At 38.2% G+C, this 21,208-nt stretch overlaps 1 protein-coding gene across 1 annotated transcript; it reads left to right on the forward strand.

Moving 5' to 3' along the window:
• The first annotated feature begins 10,297 nt into the window (after positions 1 to 10,297).
• BTNL2 (butyrophilin like 2) lies at positions 10,298 to 21,208 on the forward strand. Its single transcript, XM_039856158.1, is given in 8 exon segments — positions 10,298 to 10,376; positions 12,090 to 12,202; positions 12,204 to 12,376; positions 12,378 to 12,423; positions 14,146 to 14,413; positions 15,551 to 15,571; positions 19,538 to 19,879; positions 20,922 to 21,208. Coding segments are annotated over 8 exon segments (1,329 nt in total).

Raw genomic sequence — 21,208 nt, forward strand, 5'->3', positions numbered from 1 at the left:
CCTCTTCTCCCATCGCCAGGGTGGTTCGATTATGAAATTCTTCTGGGACTCGAGGAAATTGAAGCATATTAGGCAGCAGCAATTTTCCTATTATTCCTGCTCCCATTCTGCACAATTTAGAAGAGGAAGCAACTGGAAGTTAAGATCTGGGACGTTTGAGGACACGACTCTAAGTCCTTCCTCCTGCACTCAAAAGTCTTTATGCCTCTTTGAAATCCGGTGCACGTTTTTGGACAAACATGCCATAAACTGGTCACATGCGGAACTGCAATAATTCCGCTTGGGAGTGGCATGAAGAGGGCCGGGTACAAGTATGGCAGCGTACACGGGTGCAAAAGCTGGAGGCTTGGTAGGTTGGTGTGTTCAGAAATCACCATCTTCTTTGACAGTCTAACTCCCAACTTTCAAAAGCTTCTTCTATTTCCAGTGTGAGACATGCCTGGCTATCTCTGTGAGTGTACTCTCTGGAGTCCTGGGAGCAGTGTGAAGGTATTAACGGGCATTCTGCAGTCCCCCCATTTCTCCAAGTGAGGCATCCACTGATGACTGGTGTGAGTTTCACCAATATTTATATCTCTTCCCAGAAACTTCACTCCTCACAGGCTAAAACCTGGAGCGAAATCAATTTTATATAATTTTATCATTTTCCAAAACTCATAAAAATCATGAATGATGATTACTGGTTGTTTTTGCATTTTTGTAACTTTTTCATAAAAGTGAATTTAAAGGTAAAATTTAAAATTTTAAGGTACTTTTTAAAAAATTAAACATTTCAGAGGTTTTGGTTTGTCAGATACTTTTTGGATTCTAAGACAGCTATGATCTAACAGTACAATGAGCCCTTCAGCTTAGACTGTAGGTCCATCAGAACTAGGAATCACTTCAGTACTTCATCCCTGGGTATGTCAAGTACCACTATGACTGACCTCTGGTGGAAAATCTATAATGTGGGAGATTTGTTAAGAATGCTGGGTCTGGGCAAGAGTCCGTGGGAGGAATTGCTGTATTACAGTTACCTGATTTTGGTGGCATAAACTTCAGAAATCACCATCTTCATTCTCCTTTAAATGAGTGCTCAGTTCACAAGATTTCGCTTTGTCGCTGATTCTTTTTCTTCCTTGGTAACACTGTGTTTCCCTTTGATTTGAAGGAACATTGTCAAAGCCCTAAGCCCTGGAGGTTTCAGGTGGGGCAGCCCAATTCCATGTCCATGTGTCCTCTGCTGAGGCCAAGGTAACACTGGATAAGCTGGAGTAGGATGGGGAGGCTAACACACCAAGGAGCCCTGAAAGCTGTTTCTCAAGAGTTTATTCCTGTATCATCTCTAACTCGATGGACTCTAATGGACACAGAATTTCTTATTTCTATCCCTTCAGGACTTGAGCTTATCTTTAGTCTTTTATACCTCAGAACACACCACTTTGAGATGTAGCCTTCCCAGAGGTCAGAGTTGTTGACGTGTCCCTGTCCTACATATACAGCCTCTCTAGAATCTTCTTCCACCCTTACTGATCCTGTAGTGGGTGGTCCAAACTCATCGTTTCAGGCTGGAATTAAAATGAGGGAATCACACTCCTCTCTCAAAGTCATTTGCAAGAAGACCCAACCTAAGAAATATCATTTTAAACAATATTTCAGAGCCTTAGGCTTCTTCCGAACAGCAGCGATGAGAGTCAGACCTTCTTGTCTGTAATTTTTCTAGAGCATAAAGAGTGATGGAAGCGGGAGGAACAGAAGGACCAGGATTGTCTTCCCAGGGTGCCACCTGAACTGTGGCCATAGTTATGAAGAAAGGCTACCCTCCACCTTAGTGCATCAACCTTCTTCTCATCTCTTGGGAACTCCAGGCCCAAGACCCAGCATTCAGGAGGGTGTCTCATGGCTCTGTCAGTGCCTTCTCCCCTCCAGTCAGAAACAAACCAAGAGAATTATAGAATTCCACATACTATGACACCAGGATATGAGAGTTCCCTGAGGGAACTCTACATTTGTAAGACCCACTGCTGGGGGACTCATGAAATCAATAATTATTATCCTTCTAGTGAATTAACAACTGTTAAAAAAAGGTTTCCACAAAGTCTCCAAGAATTGAGCTCATGGCTGCCATCTGAATTTCTCTGAATTCGTAGCAAGATTCCTGATGTCCTCTTACATTAATATTGTAATTTTCATTTATCTTCTCTACTGTTTTAGTCTACCTCTTTGTCATGACTTTCCACTGCCAATAACAAAATCTGTTACCTAAATTGAGATTTCGTGTCAGGATTATATTCTCACACTACCTTTTTAGCAGCATTTTAATGTGAGTAGGGCATGTATTATCTCTATTTTAAAGCTAAGGAAATTGAAGCCCCAGAAATGAACAGACATTCAAAGTAAAGCTTGTCAAAATTTACAGCAAAAACTAGAATTAAAATCTTAGACATCCTAAGCTCGAGGCTCCTTTTGTCATTTACTGTCTGAGGGAGTCGTGAATGTGGGGCACACATGACAGCCTTTGGAGGAAGAAACATCTGTGAGTATTGAAGAAAAGCCCTGGAAGGCCAGACCGTGAGCATGTCTCTGCTGCCCTCTTGTGGCCATGTGCTTGCACGACTCTTCTTCACTTCTGTTCGCCCTCCTGCCTTTTCTGTTTCCTGAGAGCTGAGCTTGTGAGTTGTTTTCCTGTCCCTTTCATCCATATACCCCCAAGTCCCTACACAAAATGGACGTTCATAATTCATAGCATAATTCAGGACACGGTTCTTATTTCAAAACTGGTATACCCTTGAGAAAATGCATATAAGGGCATTTTGAGAAGAGATGTACAATTTGAACAGAGCTTCTTTAAGTGGTCAGTTGGTACTAATGTGACTGACCATAAACAAAATGCAAAGATGGGTACTAAGACTCTTGGAAGAATTTTAGCACTATATATCGGAATATGTGCAATGGGTAGAATATCTTTACACCACAAATTTGGGTGTGAAAAAGTAAATTCCTATATTTTCCTATTACTGATTCTAATTTTTATGCCAGGCACTATACTATCTTATAGCAGAGGAGTCAATCTAGTAATTTCCAGATAAACTTGGTGTTTTTCACAATTAATAATTTAAAAACAGCCCTCCACCCAGGGTTATTTCTAAGTCCTGAGTAGGAGGTAGTGCAGAGTTGGTGCAGAAGCATTGACTTCTTCTGTCATGGTCACATCGTGTCTGGGCCATCATTGTCTTTCCCATGGTGGTGATGAGGACTATTATATCCATAACATCAATCTCTGTAGCCAAGCCCCTTGTGATTTTAATGTCCCTACTATTTTTGGCAGCTAGAATTAAATAATTTAATTCTTAATTAGGCCTTTGTTCACATGTTAACTACTTACCTCTTTTTGTTCTCACGAATGCAATCATAAGTTGCTACTGTGGTGTCTCGTTGTCAAGCAGGAGGAAATAACTTCAGGGTCTCAAGGAGAATTTATGAGTTTGTTTTGCAGAAAGAAAAAATGTCTCCAAGGTTGCTGCCACCAACTGCTTACACGCCCAGGATTCTGATGCAAATAAAAGCGTTATCAAAGACTAAATAGACACGGGCTTCTTTCTTCAGGTCTCTGAAACTCCTCCTCCCATACTCCCCTAGCTACATAAAAACTCCTTACTTGTGCTTTTTGAGGAGATGGATTTGAGAGATCCGGCTCTCCCATCCTCTTGCTCTGGCCAAATGGAACAAACCTTCTATCTCCAAACAGCTCTCAGTGTTTTGGCTTACTAGTGCATCCTGCACACAAACCTGGATTCTGGCAGATGATTAGGTAACATCTCCTCTTGCTGTATCATTCCAGGCCAGCATTTTAGGCAGCAAACTTTCATTTCAGTATCTGAGTCTTCCAGGGACCACCTCTTCTTACCTTGGATAACTTTCCCTTTGCTCTTCAGTGCTGTTGTGGAGAGGAAGTCTGTGGGCACCGCTGCCATTCCAGGAACCAGAGGTAAAATAGAAATGGGTGCTGCCCCCTGTACTCTAATCGAGGGAGAGAAACAGGGTGGAGACTCTCACCAATGTTTATTTTTTCTCTTCTTCAAACCCCCTATCCTCCACAGTGGGAAGGGTCTTTTCTACACTGAAGGATGGAGGAGAAAATTCTTACATTAAGAATAGCAACCTCAGGAGAAAAAAAATGGCATAGATCATAGAGGTTTTGTTCATCCCTCTTGCAGCCAAATCAAAGTTGTGGCAGAAACATGGAGCAAACAGCAAGGAAAGTTACCTGGGATCTAGACTAATAGAAGCACTACAACTAGGGAGAGAAATAAGAAATCACCCTGCAATGATATAAGGTAGGAGGGGGCTAAAATGCGAGGCTGCCCATCCTGAGCAGCAGAGTGGGGGAGGCTATGGCAGTTGCAGACGCCTCTTAAAGGGGTCATGTCCGCCAGAGGACTTTTGTGGGGATGACCTGCTCACTATGAACGCTAGCACCAGGTTGGCTGCTCACGGGGCACCAGGGACTTACAAGGGGACACTGAGTTGTCAAAGCGAAGGCAGGAGGCAAGACCTTCTCTCAGACAGATATGCCAGTGGTATCCATTGTCTTCTGTTGAACCCTTCCCTCTTCCAGTGTGCGGACGCAGCACTGACATAATTGAGATGTCATCGAACTAGATAACAGAGGTCACTCTGCCCAGAAGATTATCTGAAACTCTGCCTCCCTCAACTTGTGCCCCGACCCAAGCCACATCCAGGTTTATCTTCAGTGATTCAGGTGCCCCTTGCCAAGCAGCACCTAGACTCATACTGGTGGCAGCTGGCCTCAGTTTCTGGTGTGGCCTTTAGAGGAAACTACAAGCACAGCATCTGTGGATTGCTTGCTGAATCTTAACAGGTGGCCCCAGAGGGATACAGGCTGGAGCTAAACTTGGACTGCCACTAGACACCTACTACACAAAGCCACACTAATAAGACTGCAAGACTTAGGAGCTTTGCTTACTACATACAAACAGACACAGAAAGGCAGCCCAAATAGGAAGACAAAGAAGCAGAAACCATATGAGAGAACAGAACAGAGATCCAGGAATAATGGAGTCAAGGAATCTAACAGAAGCAGAGTTCAAAACACTGGTTATAAAGGTGCTCAATGAACTTAGGGGAAGTGTAGATGAACTCAGTGAGAACTTTAACAAAAAGATAAAAACCATAAAAATGAAAATGGAAATTATAAAAAGGAACCAGTCAAAAATGAAGAACACATTACCTGAGATGAAGAGTATATTAGATGGAATTAACAGAGTAGATAAAGAAGAGGATCAAACCACCGATATAGAAGATGAGGAAGCCAAGAACGCTCAATCAGAATGGCATGATAAAAGAAACCAAGACTATAATAATATTTTAAGGAGCCTATGGGACACTATTAAATGTAAAAATATCTATGTCATGTGGATACTGGAAGGAAAACAAGATGTTGAAGAGCTATTTGAAGAAATAATGATGGAAAACTTCCCTCACCTGGTGAAGGAAATAGACTTAAAACCCCAGGAAGCTCATAGAGTCTCATAAAAGATGAACCCAAAGAGGCCCACACCAAGACACATCATAATTAAAATGCTAATGGTTAAATACAAAGAGAGAATCTTAAAAGCAGCAAGAGAAAACCAATTAGTTACCTACAAAGGAGCACCCATAAGACTGGCAGCTGATTCCTCAAAAGAAGCTATGCAGGACAGAAGGGGTTGGCACAAAATACTCGACGTGATGAAAACCAGGGATCTACAAACAAGAATACTTTATCCAGCAAAGCCATCATTTAGAGTTGAAGGACAGATAAAGAACTTCCCAGACAAAAATAAGCTAAAGGAATTTATCATTACCAAGCTAGTATTACAAGAAATGTTGGAAGGACTTGTTTAAGAAGAAAAAATATGTCTCAAAAACAGGAATAAAGAATGGTAATAACTACATTTTTATCAACAAGTATCTCAAATGGAAAAGAATTAAGTGCTCCAACCAAAAGATAAAATGGCTGAATGGATAAGAAAACAAGACCCCTATATATGTTGCCTACAAGAGACTCACTTTAGATTAAAAGACACACACAGACTAAAAGGAAGGGGATGCACCTAGAGGGTATTGCATTGTATAAAGTGGGTTGGATAGAGAAAGATAAATATCACATGATTTCACGTACATGTGGAATCTGAAAAACAAAATAAACAATAACAACAAAAATGGAAATAAACTCATAGATACAGAGAATATTTTGAGGGATTTTAGAAGGGAGGGGAGTTGGGGGAATGGAAAAGAAAGGCAAAGGGATTAAGAGATACAAATGGATAGTTGCAGAATAAACATGGAGATGTAGAGTGTATCATGGGAAGATGGTTAATAATGTAATAAATATGTAAGGGGGAAGAGGGGTACTAGATTTAATGGGTGATCGCTTTGCGAGTTATGTGGTTCTCTGATCACTAGGCTGTACAACTGAAACTGATATATTATTGTATGCCAACTATAATTGAAAAAACCTCATTGAATTGTACAATGTAAATATAAGCAACTAATTGTCTATTATATTTCAATAAAGCCAGAAGAAAAAGAATTAGAATTCTTGGTAAAAATGATATCTTACCAAAGCTTAAAAAACAAAACAAATACAGTGAACTATTCTGCTAAAAAAAAAATATATATATATATAGCAACCTCAGATTAGGTGTCCAAATATGGGTATATCCTAATAAGAGAGGGGAAGAAACTTCAGGGGAAACCTATCACATCAAATTGTCACATATATTTTCCATTGAAATGAACATTTAAAATTAAATTTAAAATTATTCTGGAGAACTCTTGAATTCCTGAGAATATATATGCAGACCCCAGGAGTACTTACACTGTGACTAAAGGAAAACTGATTTAAGGGGAATTTAAAGGAAAATCTAACTTAAATAACATATACAAAAAAATGTACCTACAACCTCTGTCTGTAAGTCATTGTTTTTGTGCCCAAACATTGTTTTGGGAAGCTTATTAAATTTCTTTGGTCAGTATATGAGAGTAATTAAACCTTATATTATCTAGCAAAGGGAGATAAGGAACCCAAGTGAAAAACAATAAACTCCTACACAAGGACCTTGACCTGTGATGCTGGAGAAAGTAATTCCTTTCTGTTTTCTCATTAGTAAAATGAGGGAGTGAAATTTAATATTAAGTCTTGCTTCCAACTCTAAGACCTATGAGTACTGTGTTCTGAAAATATGGTACTAGGTGGGCAATCCTTGACGTGTGGCAATATGGGGGAAGGGTGAAGATAGACACCAGCATGAGACGCTGTGTGAGGATTCTAGAGATGGTGCAGACCTAATGTCAAACGTGATCCTGGCTTTCTGGGGAAGGGCGAAGAGTGCTAATGTCATCACTTTGTCTGCAGATCTAAAGAGCTCATTGCAAAACCCAATCAAAGTCCACTTGTCTAAGTTTCACTTTTCAGAGGATTGCAGCTGGTAGGAGGTGAACATGCAATTCTGATTGGAATCTGATATTCAGAGTGGGCCTCTGGGATTTGGCTGTCTCCTAAGCTTGGGCAAGGCAACACAAATCCTCCCTCACCCAAAGCCCCAGGCCACCTCCTCCCCACCTGGCTGTCCCACAGTTTTCACTGCAGTCAGTACCTAAGGCTCTGACCTGCCTTTGGACACCTGCTGTGTGGATGAAGGGTATATCTGAGGCGGAGTGAAAAGACCCAGCAGTTTTTGGTCTCCCCCTAAAGAAGCGAGTGAGACATGTTAGTAGTTTGGAGCGTCCCCAGTGGAGGATGGTCAGGGGAAGTTGGAGAAGTCAGCTACGATGATAAGTGGGGCATATGGACAGTCGGCATTCCACAGGGAAAATGCCACTTGTTGTAATACCTCCCACTTTATACTCACAACCTACTTTACATTTTTCAAAGTGCTTATGCGATTCTCACAATATTTCTGTGAATTAGGCTGAGTGCAGGAGGAGTACTAGATTAACACTCAGAAAACCAGGACTGCATAATTCATCTGTCAAACATGACGTTGTGCTTGTATCTCTGAGCTTTGGTGGCCTTGTCTGTCACATGGTGATGGTATAGCTGAAAAAATGTGAGGAATAATTCTTTATCAGAGAGGAGAAAATGAAGAGGTTCAAGAAAGTACAGTGAGAGTCTTAAGGTCATAGAAGTAAACACAAAGTCACCTTGTGTCTGAGAACTATTTTACTTGGCTTTCTCTCTATAAAAATGTGTCGTTTTAGCATGTGACAAACTGTATCTATTTTTTAAGTTATGTAGATACATAAACTTCATACTTGTAAACTGACTTAATTTATCCTCACCAGTTAATTACTGTGGTTACTTGACATTTTGAGAGTTTAAGTTCTGAGATGTTTTATTGAAAAAGAGAAACAAACCTCTAACAACTCATGACATGTAGTAATTTGTAATTTTCTTTTCTTGGTAATTAACTTAGTAATTTTAATAGTGTATGCATAGAACTTAGAATTCAGAATTGTTGTTCACCTAAAGTCTAAACAAAACTACCAATTATTATTGCATCTTCACACTTGTAACTTCATCCAGAAAATTAAATGAAACATGGATTTTAAGAATTTAGAGACACATAAACATATTAGATCACATCTCTTAACAATATCAAAGTTTACCATATGAACATTAATGGCGAGTTCAATGGCTGACATTTGAATGGTAAAATAGAGATGTCAAAAAACTTATAATGAAAATGTTTTGTTTAAAGTTTTCAAGTTAAGTCCATTTATTTATTTACAAAAAAAAAGTGCCAAAGATTTTCAGCACACTGACAGTTGAATGGCTATGGCAGTGTTTTTCCTCTAAGGCAGTTTTTCTTCCCATTTATACTCTTGCATAAATCTCTCTCTGAGCACCAATGAAGGTTAAAATGCGTATTCACAACTTTATTCAAAAGCTTCACTCATTTGGGCAATTCTTTTCAAGAGTGCATTTATTGGTTCCCCCTCTGCTTCAACATAAAAGACCTAAAAGAACACAGATCTACAAATTGGTTTGTAGCAAGTGTAGGTCTTCATAGTTTGCAGGACTGAGTGACATTGTTTGGCATAGGTGTTATGGGCTCTCTTTGATATTACTCAGTGTGGAAAAAACATTTCTCTTTTTCACAGGGGAGTCAAGGAGGCATTGGAAATTTCCTTCAGTCTAAGGGGAAGTGACTGATATGTTTCAAAGTGTTCAGTCTCATTTTCATATAAATATTTTAGTGCTTTTTCAGATATAGGCATAATGCCTGGGTTTCCTTAGAGGTATTTTGATGAAAGTATGCATCGTTTTGAAAGTAAATAGAGTCATAATAGAGTAAAAATAATCTCCTGAACCACTTGGTTCATTTCCAATAACCGTTGATTTTCCCTTGTCCTATAAAATGTTGCTAGCATTAGTTTCTGGGGAAAGAGAAGCAGTAACCAACTTATCACTGCTCCTGAGCAGGTTCTTCTACTTAGGGTGAAGTAAGTTTTTCTTTCAATAAGATACTTGACACATCAGAATAAGACTTGGACTTCTTTTATTCTGAATTTTTCAGTTTTCAAAACTAAAGCTAGTGTTCTGTTTTTACCCTGGTAGTTTTAAAACTCTTGAGCTATAAAGAAGTATTTTTATAATTCTGGTGCAATGGGCATGTTGGGTTTGCCAATCTGTCCATTGGGCTATTACTTTTATTCATTTCAATGTGTTTTCAAGATGATACTAAAAAACTTTTTAGAGTTGTTTCCTTGGCCATTCCTTCTGTAGCACCATTTCCACCCCTCTTTCCTCCACTTTCTAAGGCATCCTCTTGCCTTTGGGTTCTCTCAAGGGTCTAATGAGGGTTTCCTGGCTGCAGTGTGAGAATGCAGAGCCTTTCTGCCTCTACACCTAGATAACTCTAGTGATGAAGGAATTTGAAGGAGGGCCTGGGAGAAAGGTGAGAAAAATATTTTACTCCTGCTCTATAATTTCTGCATGCTCAGAATAGATGGAACTGAGATTTTTTGAATGTATATATTATTGTCCCTTTAGCTTTTTATTTCAATCAGAAATCTTTCTGTAGGCCTATAACATAGTTTAAAGTAGAACACATTAGAGAAGGGGTCAGAAATGATCAATAACTGCTGAGAAATAAAGCCGAGTCCATTTTGTTGTTTGATTGTGGGTGGGGCGGTTGATGTTGATTCCTCGTTATGACTGCATAACCACAGGACACCGTAGGGTGTGCTTGATATAGTGCAGCCTCATTGAGATTCGGTCATGTTTTCTCTTGTGCTTGCTCCAGGGAGGATGGTGGATTTTCCAGGATACAGTCTATCTGGTGCAGTTGCCTCCTTCCTCTTTGTACCGCTCACCATGAAGCAGTCAGGTAGGGGGCCCTCCCTCCCTTTACTGCATACCCAAATGTCCCAGAGATCCAGTCCCAATGCAGAAGTCTCAATTCAAAAGGGCTAGTCCGATGTTAAGAATGAAGGTCCAGGGGTCAAAACATGTGTGTTCCAAAAAGGGTTTCTTCTTCCAACTGTGTTACCTTTGAACACTTACTTGAGTACCTTCTGCCTTAGTTTCCTCATCTTCATGATAAGTATAACAACATATCAACATCTCAGAGGCTAACACAGGCTTTAGGGTTAAATGAGGCTAAACATGGAAAGCACTTGAATCAGTGCCTGGAACACATTAAATTATTAATTCATTCTCTTCTGTATATTCAGGACAGTACTCTGGGGGCTGGAAAACTAACTGTTTTGTAGCATAAATGAAAAAGCATTAAAATACTTAGAAATAAGAAATTAGAAGAAGACTTTCAAGAAATGGACTTGTAAATCTCAGTAGCCAAGTTTTGTTGGTCAAAATATTGTACTTTGAAAAAAGATTATGAAAATTCATTGTCAGTGGGTAATATCAGAGCCCCAAGGAAAATGCAGCATGACAAAGTGGGAAAAACACTGGACAGGGCAACAGAAGGCACAAGTTCCAGATATGGAGTGTTGCCATGTGATGTGATGAGGGTGCCCTCCTCCACGTAACGCACTCTTCTAACCTGTAAAGCAGTCAACTAGGTGATATGACTTCAGCTCTAGCTTCATATTTAGATTCCATCAATGAAGAATGCAAGCAGATCTTTACTTAAGTTTTTAGTGAACTTTAGAGCAGCATCTATTCGATATTGAGCAAGAACTAAGCAAGGTGAGGTCCCTTCATAGAAGGATTGGATCTGCACAGAAAAAGTGCAAATAGATCTGGAACATTTTAGGATGAGAAAGATGTAATATACATGGCATAGGGAATTATTAAACATAACAAGCAGAATTATTAAACATCTCTTCAATTTGCAGATAACAATGAAGTCAAACAAGACTCGACATTTAATTGGAAGGCTCAAACTCTTTAGACAAAATATTGCCCTTAATCCACCACAAAATGTCCTTGTAAAAACTGCATTGTACAATAACCCCAGTAACTGGAGTCTTGCCTGCTACAGGCCAAAAAAGAAAGAAAGAAAAAAACTCATTTTTTTTTTTTTACCTCAGACAAGAGCAATCCTGAAAAGTTAAAAAAGTCTATTGAATAAATTTATTACCTAAATTTTATTACCTAAGAAATTTTGTTACCTAAGAAATGTGATAACAGTGTCAGTCACTAACAATATAAAGTGAAATCACTATAAAATATAAAATAAATCACTAATAAAGTTCCCAACTTAAGTTACACAGTAATTTATTTGAGAATAAAAATAACCCAGAGATGATGGTTTTAGTATCTTAAAGATGAAGAAATTGAGATTCCAAATCTTAAATCTCAGTACTGGAAAATAGTGGATTTGCACCCCCACATCACACAGTTGGTGACAGATTCGGCACTGTCACTCGCATTTTTGAACTGCATGCTATTTTTGGTACACAAATTTGTCTCTGTAGCAGCCAAATATGCAAATCATCAGCCTGGATTTCCCTAAATCATTACAGTTAAAGCCCTCCCTCCTTCTGTTGCCTCCATTTGGATGGGTTGGGCATTCCAAAGCAAGCACATTAATCTTCCAGTCGGCATTTCCTGGTTCTTCTTTTTCACTGTTTTGTAGATGACTTTAGAGTGATTGATCCTGCCCGTCCTATCCTGGCTAGAGTTGGAGAAGATGCCCTACTAACCTGTCAACTCCTCCCCAAGAGGACCGCGATACACATGGAGGTGAGGGTGGTACTACTCAGAGCCCAGCCCACATGTGTTGTTTGCATACCTGAATGGAGCTGAGGTGACTGAGATGCAGATGGAGGAGTACAGAGGCTGAGTAGAGTGGATAGAGGACGACATTGCCAAGGGAAGCGTGGCTCTGAAGATGTACAACATCTGACCATCTGATAATGAGCAATTTCCAAGAGGGGAACTATTGTGGAGAAACAAACTTTCTGCTCAAAGTAGCGGGTGAGTATCTGGGAAAAGACATAGGGTCTTGGAGAGAGAAGCATATTAATTTGTGGTAAGCTTATTGCAGGTTGAAGAACTCCCTTTAATCATCAAGGCAATTTCTAATACTCAGTCCTCTATTCTGATTCATTTGAAAGCTAGTTCTGAAGTCTTCAAAGCAACCTCACGTGAACAATATTCCCAAATTTCACTTACATGGTTTTGAATATTCTTAACAATTATTTGAAATCAAAGACATGCAGTCATCAGCAATTTTGCTGAAGCATGAATTTGTGCCACACAGACTGGTTTGCAAGGGCAAGTTGATTACTGAGTGAATCTAGCTGACGGTCCAGCGTCCATATCTCAATGGAATTGGCTGTTCTCTACCCAACATCAAATATACAGTAATTGAGATGTGAACACTTCATGTAATGCCTCCAGTTAGAAAGCTAGTGGTGGGACTAAAGAGGTAAGAACTTTGTGCTTTTATGGAGATTATCACAAACTGTGTTCAATAAGCTGGAGACTTATAGATGCTTTTGGACATACTGTGAATGGCAGGGTTCTGCACGATGCTTTTGTATTAGCAAAGTAGGAAGGAATAGGGAAGAAGGGGATCACTGAAGAAAGGATCTGTCTTAAGGAAGAACAAATATCTGAAAATTAAACTATCATATAGTTCCCTGGCAGGAATAACTCCTCCATGTGCTAAAAAGAAAATTAGGCAAATCCATTTACCTTATCAGGGAAATAGTTCTCTGGAGATGATAATAGCTCTGGCTGATACAGCTTTCTTTTTACTTCTCCATTAAACTGTTTCTTAATACCTTTTTTAATTAACATCCATAACTATGATTATTATTGTTCTTATGTTCAAGGTGATTCAAGATAGATGGAGGAATCTTTGTATTTCTGAGATGTAGAGTGAGGAGGGCACATACTAAGGCATTTCTCTATCGGGGACACTTGAAAGTAAACCACACATTTTCTAAGGCTCTAGGTGAAAGGAATGAGTCTCTAATCCATAGCAAGTGATAGAGACAGAATTGTCATTTAGGGACAATGTAGTCCTCTTCGTTTAGATTTGAGAGCTATATTGAATAGAGAAAATAATTTCATGATTGTATAAAACCAAGATTTCACGAAAACATTTTCCCATCGAATGGAATATTTAGGTACAAGAACTCCTCATGAGCTTTCCATCTTACACACACCCCATGATCTACTTATATCCCAAGAACAAAACCACCAACAAAAACAATGGAAAGAATAATTCCCATGTAAGTGATTTCTGACTTTATACTAAATATCCTATTTAAATTGGATTCACGATGTCATCCAAAATGTCAAAGTGCCTGACAAAATAATATTAATATGAAAAAGGCAAAGTTTGTGGCATAGGGAACTTCATGAATATATTATAACATCTTTGTTTACAGTACTAGAGACATAAGCAAAATGTCATTGTAGTCTTTTCTCTTATTCTCCTGCCTGGATCCAAAGAAAAATACTGCTCATGTACTAAAATTTAAAGATCCAGGCTGGGGAACAAGTACAGTATATGTGGACTCCAATTTGAATTGAAAAAAGACTTTGGAATGGTTTTTGTTCCCCCAAATCCCTGAACTCCTGCCCTTTCTATGAGCAATGCCACTGGGATCTCAGTCTCCATGGGCTCAGGTAGTCTCATGGGCTGTGTCTTCCCTCCACAGGTCTGGAGGGATCTGTAGAAAGTGGAGTCCATGGAAGGATCTGTAGAAAGTGGAGTCCAGCTTGTGTGTACTGCAAAAGGCTGGTTTCCAGAGCCCCAAGTTTATTGGGAAGACATTACAGGAAAGAAGCTTCTGACTATCTCTGAGTATCACTTCCAAGATAAAGATGGCCTGTTCTATGTGGAAGTCACGCTTATGGTTAGGAATGCCTCTGCAGAAAATGTATCCTGCTTCATCCACAGCCCTGTCTTCACTGAGGAGAAGGGGTTAGTCATCTCTATCTTAGGTCAGTGCTTTGCCTCTAGGACCAAGATGCTCAAATTAGCAGGAAAGGTTCCAAGAACTAGTTCATAGCATCTAATGTTTTTTTAATCAAGAAAAATATCTAACATTTAGTAATATGTATTAAAAGCTATAAAACATTTATGATGGAAAATATATACACTACATTTTGATTGAATAGCTACTATTAATGATATTCTAGTTATTTTCAAGTTAAAGTTTTTTTTTTTACTCACAAGTATGCATTACATTGTAAAGGAAATAAAACTATATTCTTTCAACTGAAATGTTTGCCTATGCTGTATTGTGCCTATTATATGAAGATAATCAAAGATGGTTGACAACCATTTACAAAATAGCATCTTAATTATAGCCTCATAAATAAAGAGCAACAAAAACAACCAAAAACCCCAATACAACAGTGTTAATGTTTTGTGTTACTATAAATTATAGCATTGATTAAAAATATTTTCAAATAATTTTAAAATCCTGGTGTTGGACTATTTAATGATAAAGATTACATCTATCTATCTATCTATCTATCATCTATCTATAAACAGACATTTCCAATAGTGTAAAGATTTTTGGCTTTAAATAACATACAACTACACTAAGATGTTGGGGACACGATCTATATTTAGATATAAGGTTATAAATATATAGTTATTCTTATTATGAATGGGTATAGAGAAAAATTAAAGAAAATGTTATATATTAATGTTAAAATGAGCCATATATGTGTATATATGTATTATATACATCACTGTAAAACACATATATATATATGCATACATATATGTTTTATCTTTCAGTTTGAAATTATAGGTGATAATTATTATGTCCATATATTTTTATACTTTCTGTCCATTTATAAAAAGAATGTATTATTTTTATAAGAGAATTAAATATATTAAATAGCAGAAACAAACAGAATTATTGGGTGGTAGATTGAGCAATTTTTGTTGTTTAGAGGTGATCCATGGAAAAGAATCAATATTTTTCTGCTTTTGTATATATATTTTTTAAATAAATCTAGCTTTCCAATAAAATGTAGGACTTATTTTTATTTTATTTTTTTAATATTTTATCTCCTTTCTCTTAAAACAAATTGCTTAATATGTTGTTCTCGTTCTTTTTCCAGAGAAACTCCAGAGTGAGTTGGGTAAGTAGACATGGCTACATGCACCGGTGTAGATGAGCCTCTAGGCTCCCTGGACAAAGCGAGAAAACAACTGCGACACCACGTGATCCCGATGAGCACCCAAGGCTTGCTTTTCTCAGGTCTCAGGTTCAGTTAGTACCCGAAGGGACCTGCAAAGCAAAGGCCTGCACAGCCTCCTTCGGGCTCCTTTGTAAGGTGTTACCTGCCACTTTCAGTATTTGCGGAGACCCGGATGAGCCTCAGATGAATGCCAGTAAAGGACACAGACATAACCTCTGCACTGTTGGATGGGAGGAAAGGCAGCCGCTTTTGGGTGTGTGGGGGAGGCATAGGACAGCTGGTGGGGCTCAGAGTCCCTTCTAAAACATCTCTAGTGTGAGTGAAGGCAGTGTCATCATGAAAACTGGAGGTTACCACCCACCACCTCCATCCTCTGGCCCTGATATGGTTTCTGCGCTCCTCACTACTGTAGGTCCTAATCTCATCGCTCTTGAGAAGCTACTTTCCCAGGTGTAGCCTGGGACCCTTCTTTTTTTTTTTTAACTTTATAGTTGAACTCCAGGTATTATTTTACTGTACCTAAGATAAGTGGTTTAAAAAATAACCAACTGTTGTTTGAACCTTTTACCTCCTTACCATCTTCCTTCTTTCTATGACCTCTTCTCTCAGCACATGACAACCAGCCTGCTCCCTGCCTAGATGCATCCGAACTTGTATCACTTATAGTCTCTTTCATCAATACCCTGCTTTCTCTCAAGTCATCTATTACAGGAGTATGGGGGATTTGGGGTAAAGTGTGCATGCCTGTGTGCACGTTAGGGGAACTTAAGCACACTTTCAGCTTATGTAGGAGTTTTTGAGGAAAATCAAGGTGGCAAACACACCCCAATATCTGCCAGAGTCTAGTGTGACACTTTTGACTCCATTAGGCCATAAAGATAAAGGGAAGGCCTCAGAATGGTCAAAAGTAACTCCATAATCTGAGAAGAGCTGCACATCTGTGAGCCTTGCCTTCCAAGTCGGACTCCTTCTATCTGGGACAGCATCTGCTTGTGAGCAGACAGAAACCTTAATCTGCAGAGTTTATTAGTTACAGATCAGAAAGACGAGCCAGTGTTTGGGGGCAGGTTGACACATGTCTCTGTCCATTAGGAAGATTTTAGGTGAAGAGTTAACTGAACCAATTTGATATGTTTATTGGAGACCCAGTACACAAAATATATTCCTATGTCATGTAGTTCCTAAGTTTTGCTGACCTTCTGGGACCACAATAAAACAAAATGAAAAAATGGAGCTTCCCCTGGCTCCCTGTCAGGCGAAAGGGAGAGGGCTGTGCCCTCAGGAGCTTTGAGGGTATGCTGTTTGATTGAGGAGACTGGAACTTCACAGTCCCCTCTGTGTTATTCCATGAACTAGAGCTCAGAAGCCGGGACCCACTGCAAAGGGCTGCTGGCAAATAAAGCTCTCTTTGGAAGTACTGAGGCTGAAATTTCAGTTCTCACTCTAGCAAATAGTGTGATCGGTTTATAAAAACAGTGACTAGTTCTTTAAAATATTAATTATAAGCTGGGCACTATGCTAAGTGCTTTACAAGAACTTTTTTTCTTATGATAATTATAAAAGTTAACAGCGTTAACCTCATTTTACAGTTGAGAAACAATCTAGAGACATGTGGTTTGCCAAAACCACCAAGAAATTATGATGTTTGCTATGTCTGACTTAAGAGTGCAGGTTCTTAATCATTTATGTGTGATTTAAGTAAATCATTGGTCCCTATTTTTCTCTTCTTTAAAATGAACATGTTGAATTTAATCTCTAATGTACTATCAAGTTCTAAGAGTCTAAATATGATATGATATAATATGATATGTAATATACTATACTATACTATACTATACTATACTATACTATACTATACTATACTATTACTAAAGCATATTTGAGGAATGAGATAGCCTACTTAATTGAATATGCTGATTGAAGGAGGATTATATGATATGATGTTGAGATTACCAGATGTCAAGGAATTAAAGTTTAATTTGGTGTACTTCACACTCTAGAAAGGATTTAATTTTTCAGTTGATATTCAGAAGGCATTTCAGGAACATACACTTAATACTCAAAAATAAAATAGAACAATAAATTTGAAACAACTTGTGCATAAAGCTATGTACAAAACTATAAATATATGGTGACAGAAGGAAATTTAACTTTGGGTGATAAAAACACAATTCAATATACATATGATGTATTATCAAATTGCACACTTGAAACTTATATAATTTTATTAACCAGTGTCATAAACTTAATTTAAAAACTGTATAAAAAAGGAGATTATGCAGAGCTGCTCTCAAGGACCTCTTATTCTAGTAGAACATCAATTATTAACAAACAGGGCTACATAATGTTTCCAGTACTTTAAACTTTATTTTCACTTAGATCCTAGAAAAACAGTTTTGTTACCTATAAGGCACTTAATTAATTACATCTCCAAATTTACATTTTGCTTTTTTAAATCTCCATTAAAATTAATGTTAGCTCTTAATTAACCTATTCCTGGCAGGGTAATCCAGCTTGATACAGTACCAAGGGCCATGAACTGGGTTAAAAAAAAATCCTCATATGGGTAGCAAAGATGTTTTCCTAACAATCTGTTTTACTAAGAAATTTATTGTAGGACACATGGATGGAGAAATAGTAGCAAATTAATCCCTAGTTCATCTTTTTTCTGACATATTTATTTTTAGATTTCACCAGATACAAATGGAATGGAGATAATAGTGTTTTAGGTAAAACTGAAGCAAATAATGCTGGAAATAACTGGGAGTCAAATTTTAGCTAGAATAGAAGGGAATAATCTGAAAATTAAAATTGTGTTGATAGCAAGTTTTCTCTCTAGAGAAGTACCTAGCAAATTTTGAATAATTACATAGTGAGGACTTTTTTGCCTTTGGTCCATCCAGACAGTATGCATATTTATGACTGTATTTCTATTATAAATGATCATAACATATGTGAAAGCATTCTTACCATTTGACAGAAAATGACTCTCAATTTAGAACAGAGCAAAATTGGAATGGACAGGGCTCAATGAGAACTGGAAGTGTAGTACAGTTTGGATTCAGGAGAGCTGTCAGGGAAAAATTTCTGTTCTCAACAATGAGAAGATCAGACTCTTTTTGCATATTCATTATTGTTTTGCGTTTTGTATTTTGCCAACTTCCCCAATTCTTGATCTTATTTTTCTCAAAATCATTTGAAGATTAGTGCCTGGTGTGTATTTAGGGCCCCACATGTGTGGGACCTTTGGGAACGGAAATGATGGCTGGATTTGACTCATAAGGTATTATAAAATCAAACCAGGGGAAGGTTTCTTCACATTTCATTACTAAAAATCCACCTGAGACTCATTTTCATCCACTCCCCATTACCAAGGCAGAGGGTAGGATTTGCTCCACGGCCCTCAGGTTTCAGTCTACATGCGAGATTCCACGTACACTGCATGGTCATCCAAGAGCTTATATAAGTTATTTAACTCCAGATTTTGATACTGACATATTTGTTTTACAGTTTAAGAAACTGAGGCATACACTGATTAAGAAATTGTTTAAGGTTATGCAAATTTGAAGTGATAAAGTATTAATTTTATTCTAAGAGTTTTAATTGCAAATTTATCTTATTGGGCTGTAATCTGAATACAATTATAGTTAGGAGCAAGTGAATGTTCCGTCAGTGATTTTTTTTTTTTTTCAGATTGACACACATGATGAGATGGTTCTGACTTCGGATAGGGACAACCTCTATCTTTATTAAACTAAACTTCTTCCTCTTCAAAGGGTGACCTTGAGCTTCAGAGCTCCTCTGGGTTGCCCATGGGTTCTAAACCCCACTCGAGATGTTCTTACTGATGATACTATTTGCTCTATTTAGAGTCTTTCATTGTTTTTTGTCTGTTGTATTTAATAGCTTCCTTAAAAGTGATTGGACCATCCCAGCCCATCCTTGTCAGAGTTGGAGAAGACATAGAATTAATCTGTTACCTGTGCCCAAAGGCTAATGCACAGAGCATAGAGGTGAGGTGGGTCTGATCCCAGCATTATCCTGCTGTGTATATGTATATGGATGGGGACCATGTGACTGGAGAGCAGATGGCAGAATATAGAGGGAGGACAGCATTGATGACTGATGCCATTGATGAGGGAAAACTGACCCTACAGATACACAATGCCAGAACTTCAGATGATGAGCAGTACCTTTTTGAAAATGATGGTGTCTACCAGGCAACTAGTTTGGATCTGAACATAATAGGTAAGGATTCTAGATAGATGTTTTGAATTCAGCATCGATTTCTACTGTTTTAACATGCTAGTTCCTAGAAAATTTTCCTGGCACCTGAAATTTTCTTAATTTCTTTTCACTCATCAAATTTATATTGAACCTTCTGATGTGCAAGAACCATCATCTATACATAAAGTCCACAGATGTAAATGGATCAAATTTAATTCTTTGGGTATAGAATTTCTATCCTTCCCAGAATCTCCATAAAATGACCATACAGAGTAAAATTTGAGAATTTTACTCCGTAATTTTACACAGAACTCATTATTTCACAGAGTGTTATTAAAATTCTGGGAAATGTGTAGTTACTGGGAAGTGTAATGAGTTGGAGACTAAAGTAGATTCACATATAAACAAAAATAATAAATATTGACAGAATTGGCAGGATGGAGGAGGAAAGACAAAATTTCTCCCTTCAACATAATTTTTGACTGTCTGTATTTGTGAGCGAGAATTGATTTTCCAAGGCTAGCAAATGCCATTGAAGACATAGGCCAACATCTTGGATACTCTATTTGTTTTTTTGTTTTTCATTTTCATTGTGTCTAAATTAATAAACATATTGAGAAAATATCTACAGGAGCACATGCTGTGAGGTTAAATGGACTCTATCATTTCCTGCCATTGGACATACATATTTATAAGATTTTGATCTTTGAGACTATTTTCTTACTGACTTACTCACTTCCTGGACCTGTGATCCATGCCATAGTCAAAGTTATTTTGTTCTCAGGTATAGAAGAAAAAAGATTGAATTTGAAATTTATCATAACCTTTGACCTGTCCCATGATGATTTTAGAAATACAAAAAATAAATAAATAAAAATGTACAAACAAAACAAAACAAGAAACAGTTCCCACTAGTCTCATCCCTAATTGGAGCATAACTCCCCCATAAGTTTTGCTCTCTTCCCTAAGTTTCTGAATCCCCCTCTTCCCTCTCAGTGAAGTCACTGACCATATAGCTATTTACTGAAACTCTAAGTTTTGTATCTTGATCTCTACTCCCTAGAGCTGGATTCTTCCCCACTGATCACCATGGAGAGACTGAAGAATGGAGAAAAACAACTGATGTGTACTCCAGAAGGGTGGTTCCCACCGCCCCATGTGCAGAGGAGGGACATGGAAGAAAAGACAACACCATCAGTTTCAGAGGTCCTGACTCAAGGCGGCCAGGGACTGTTCCAAGTGGAGGCGTTTCTGTTGGTCACAAACATCTCTGTTATGTATGTGACTTGTGCCATCAACCCCCTTCTTGGCAAGGAGAAAATGGCAACTTTTTCTCTCTCAGATTGGTGA

Source organism: Pteropus medius, unplaced genomic scaffold (assembly GCF_902729225.1).
Source record: "Pteropus medius unplaced genomic scaffold, Ma_sr-lr_union100, whole genome shotgun sequence".
NCBI lineage: Eukaryota > Metazoa > Chordata > Mammalia > Chiroptera > Pteropodidae > Pteropus > Pteropus medius.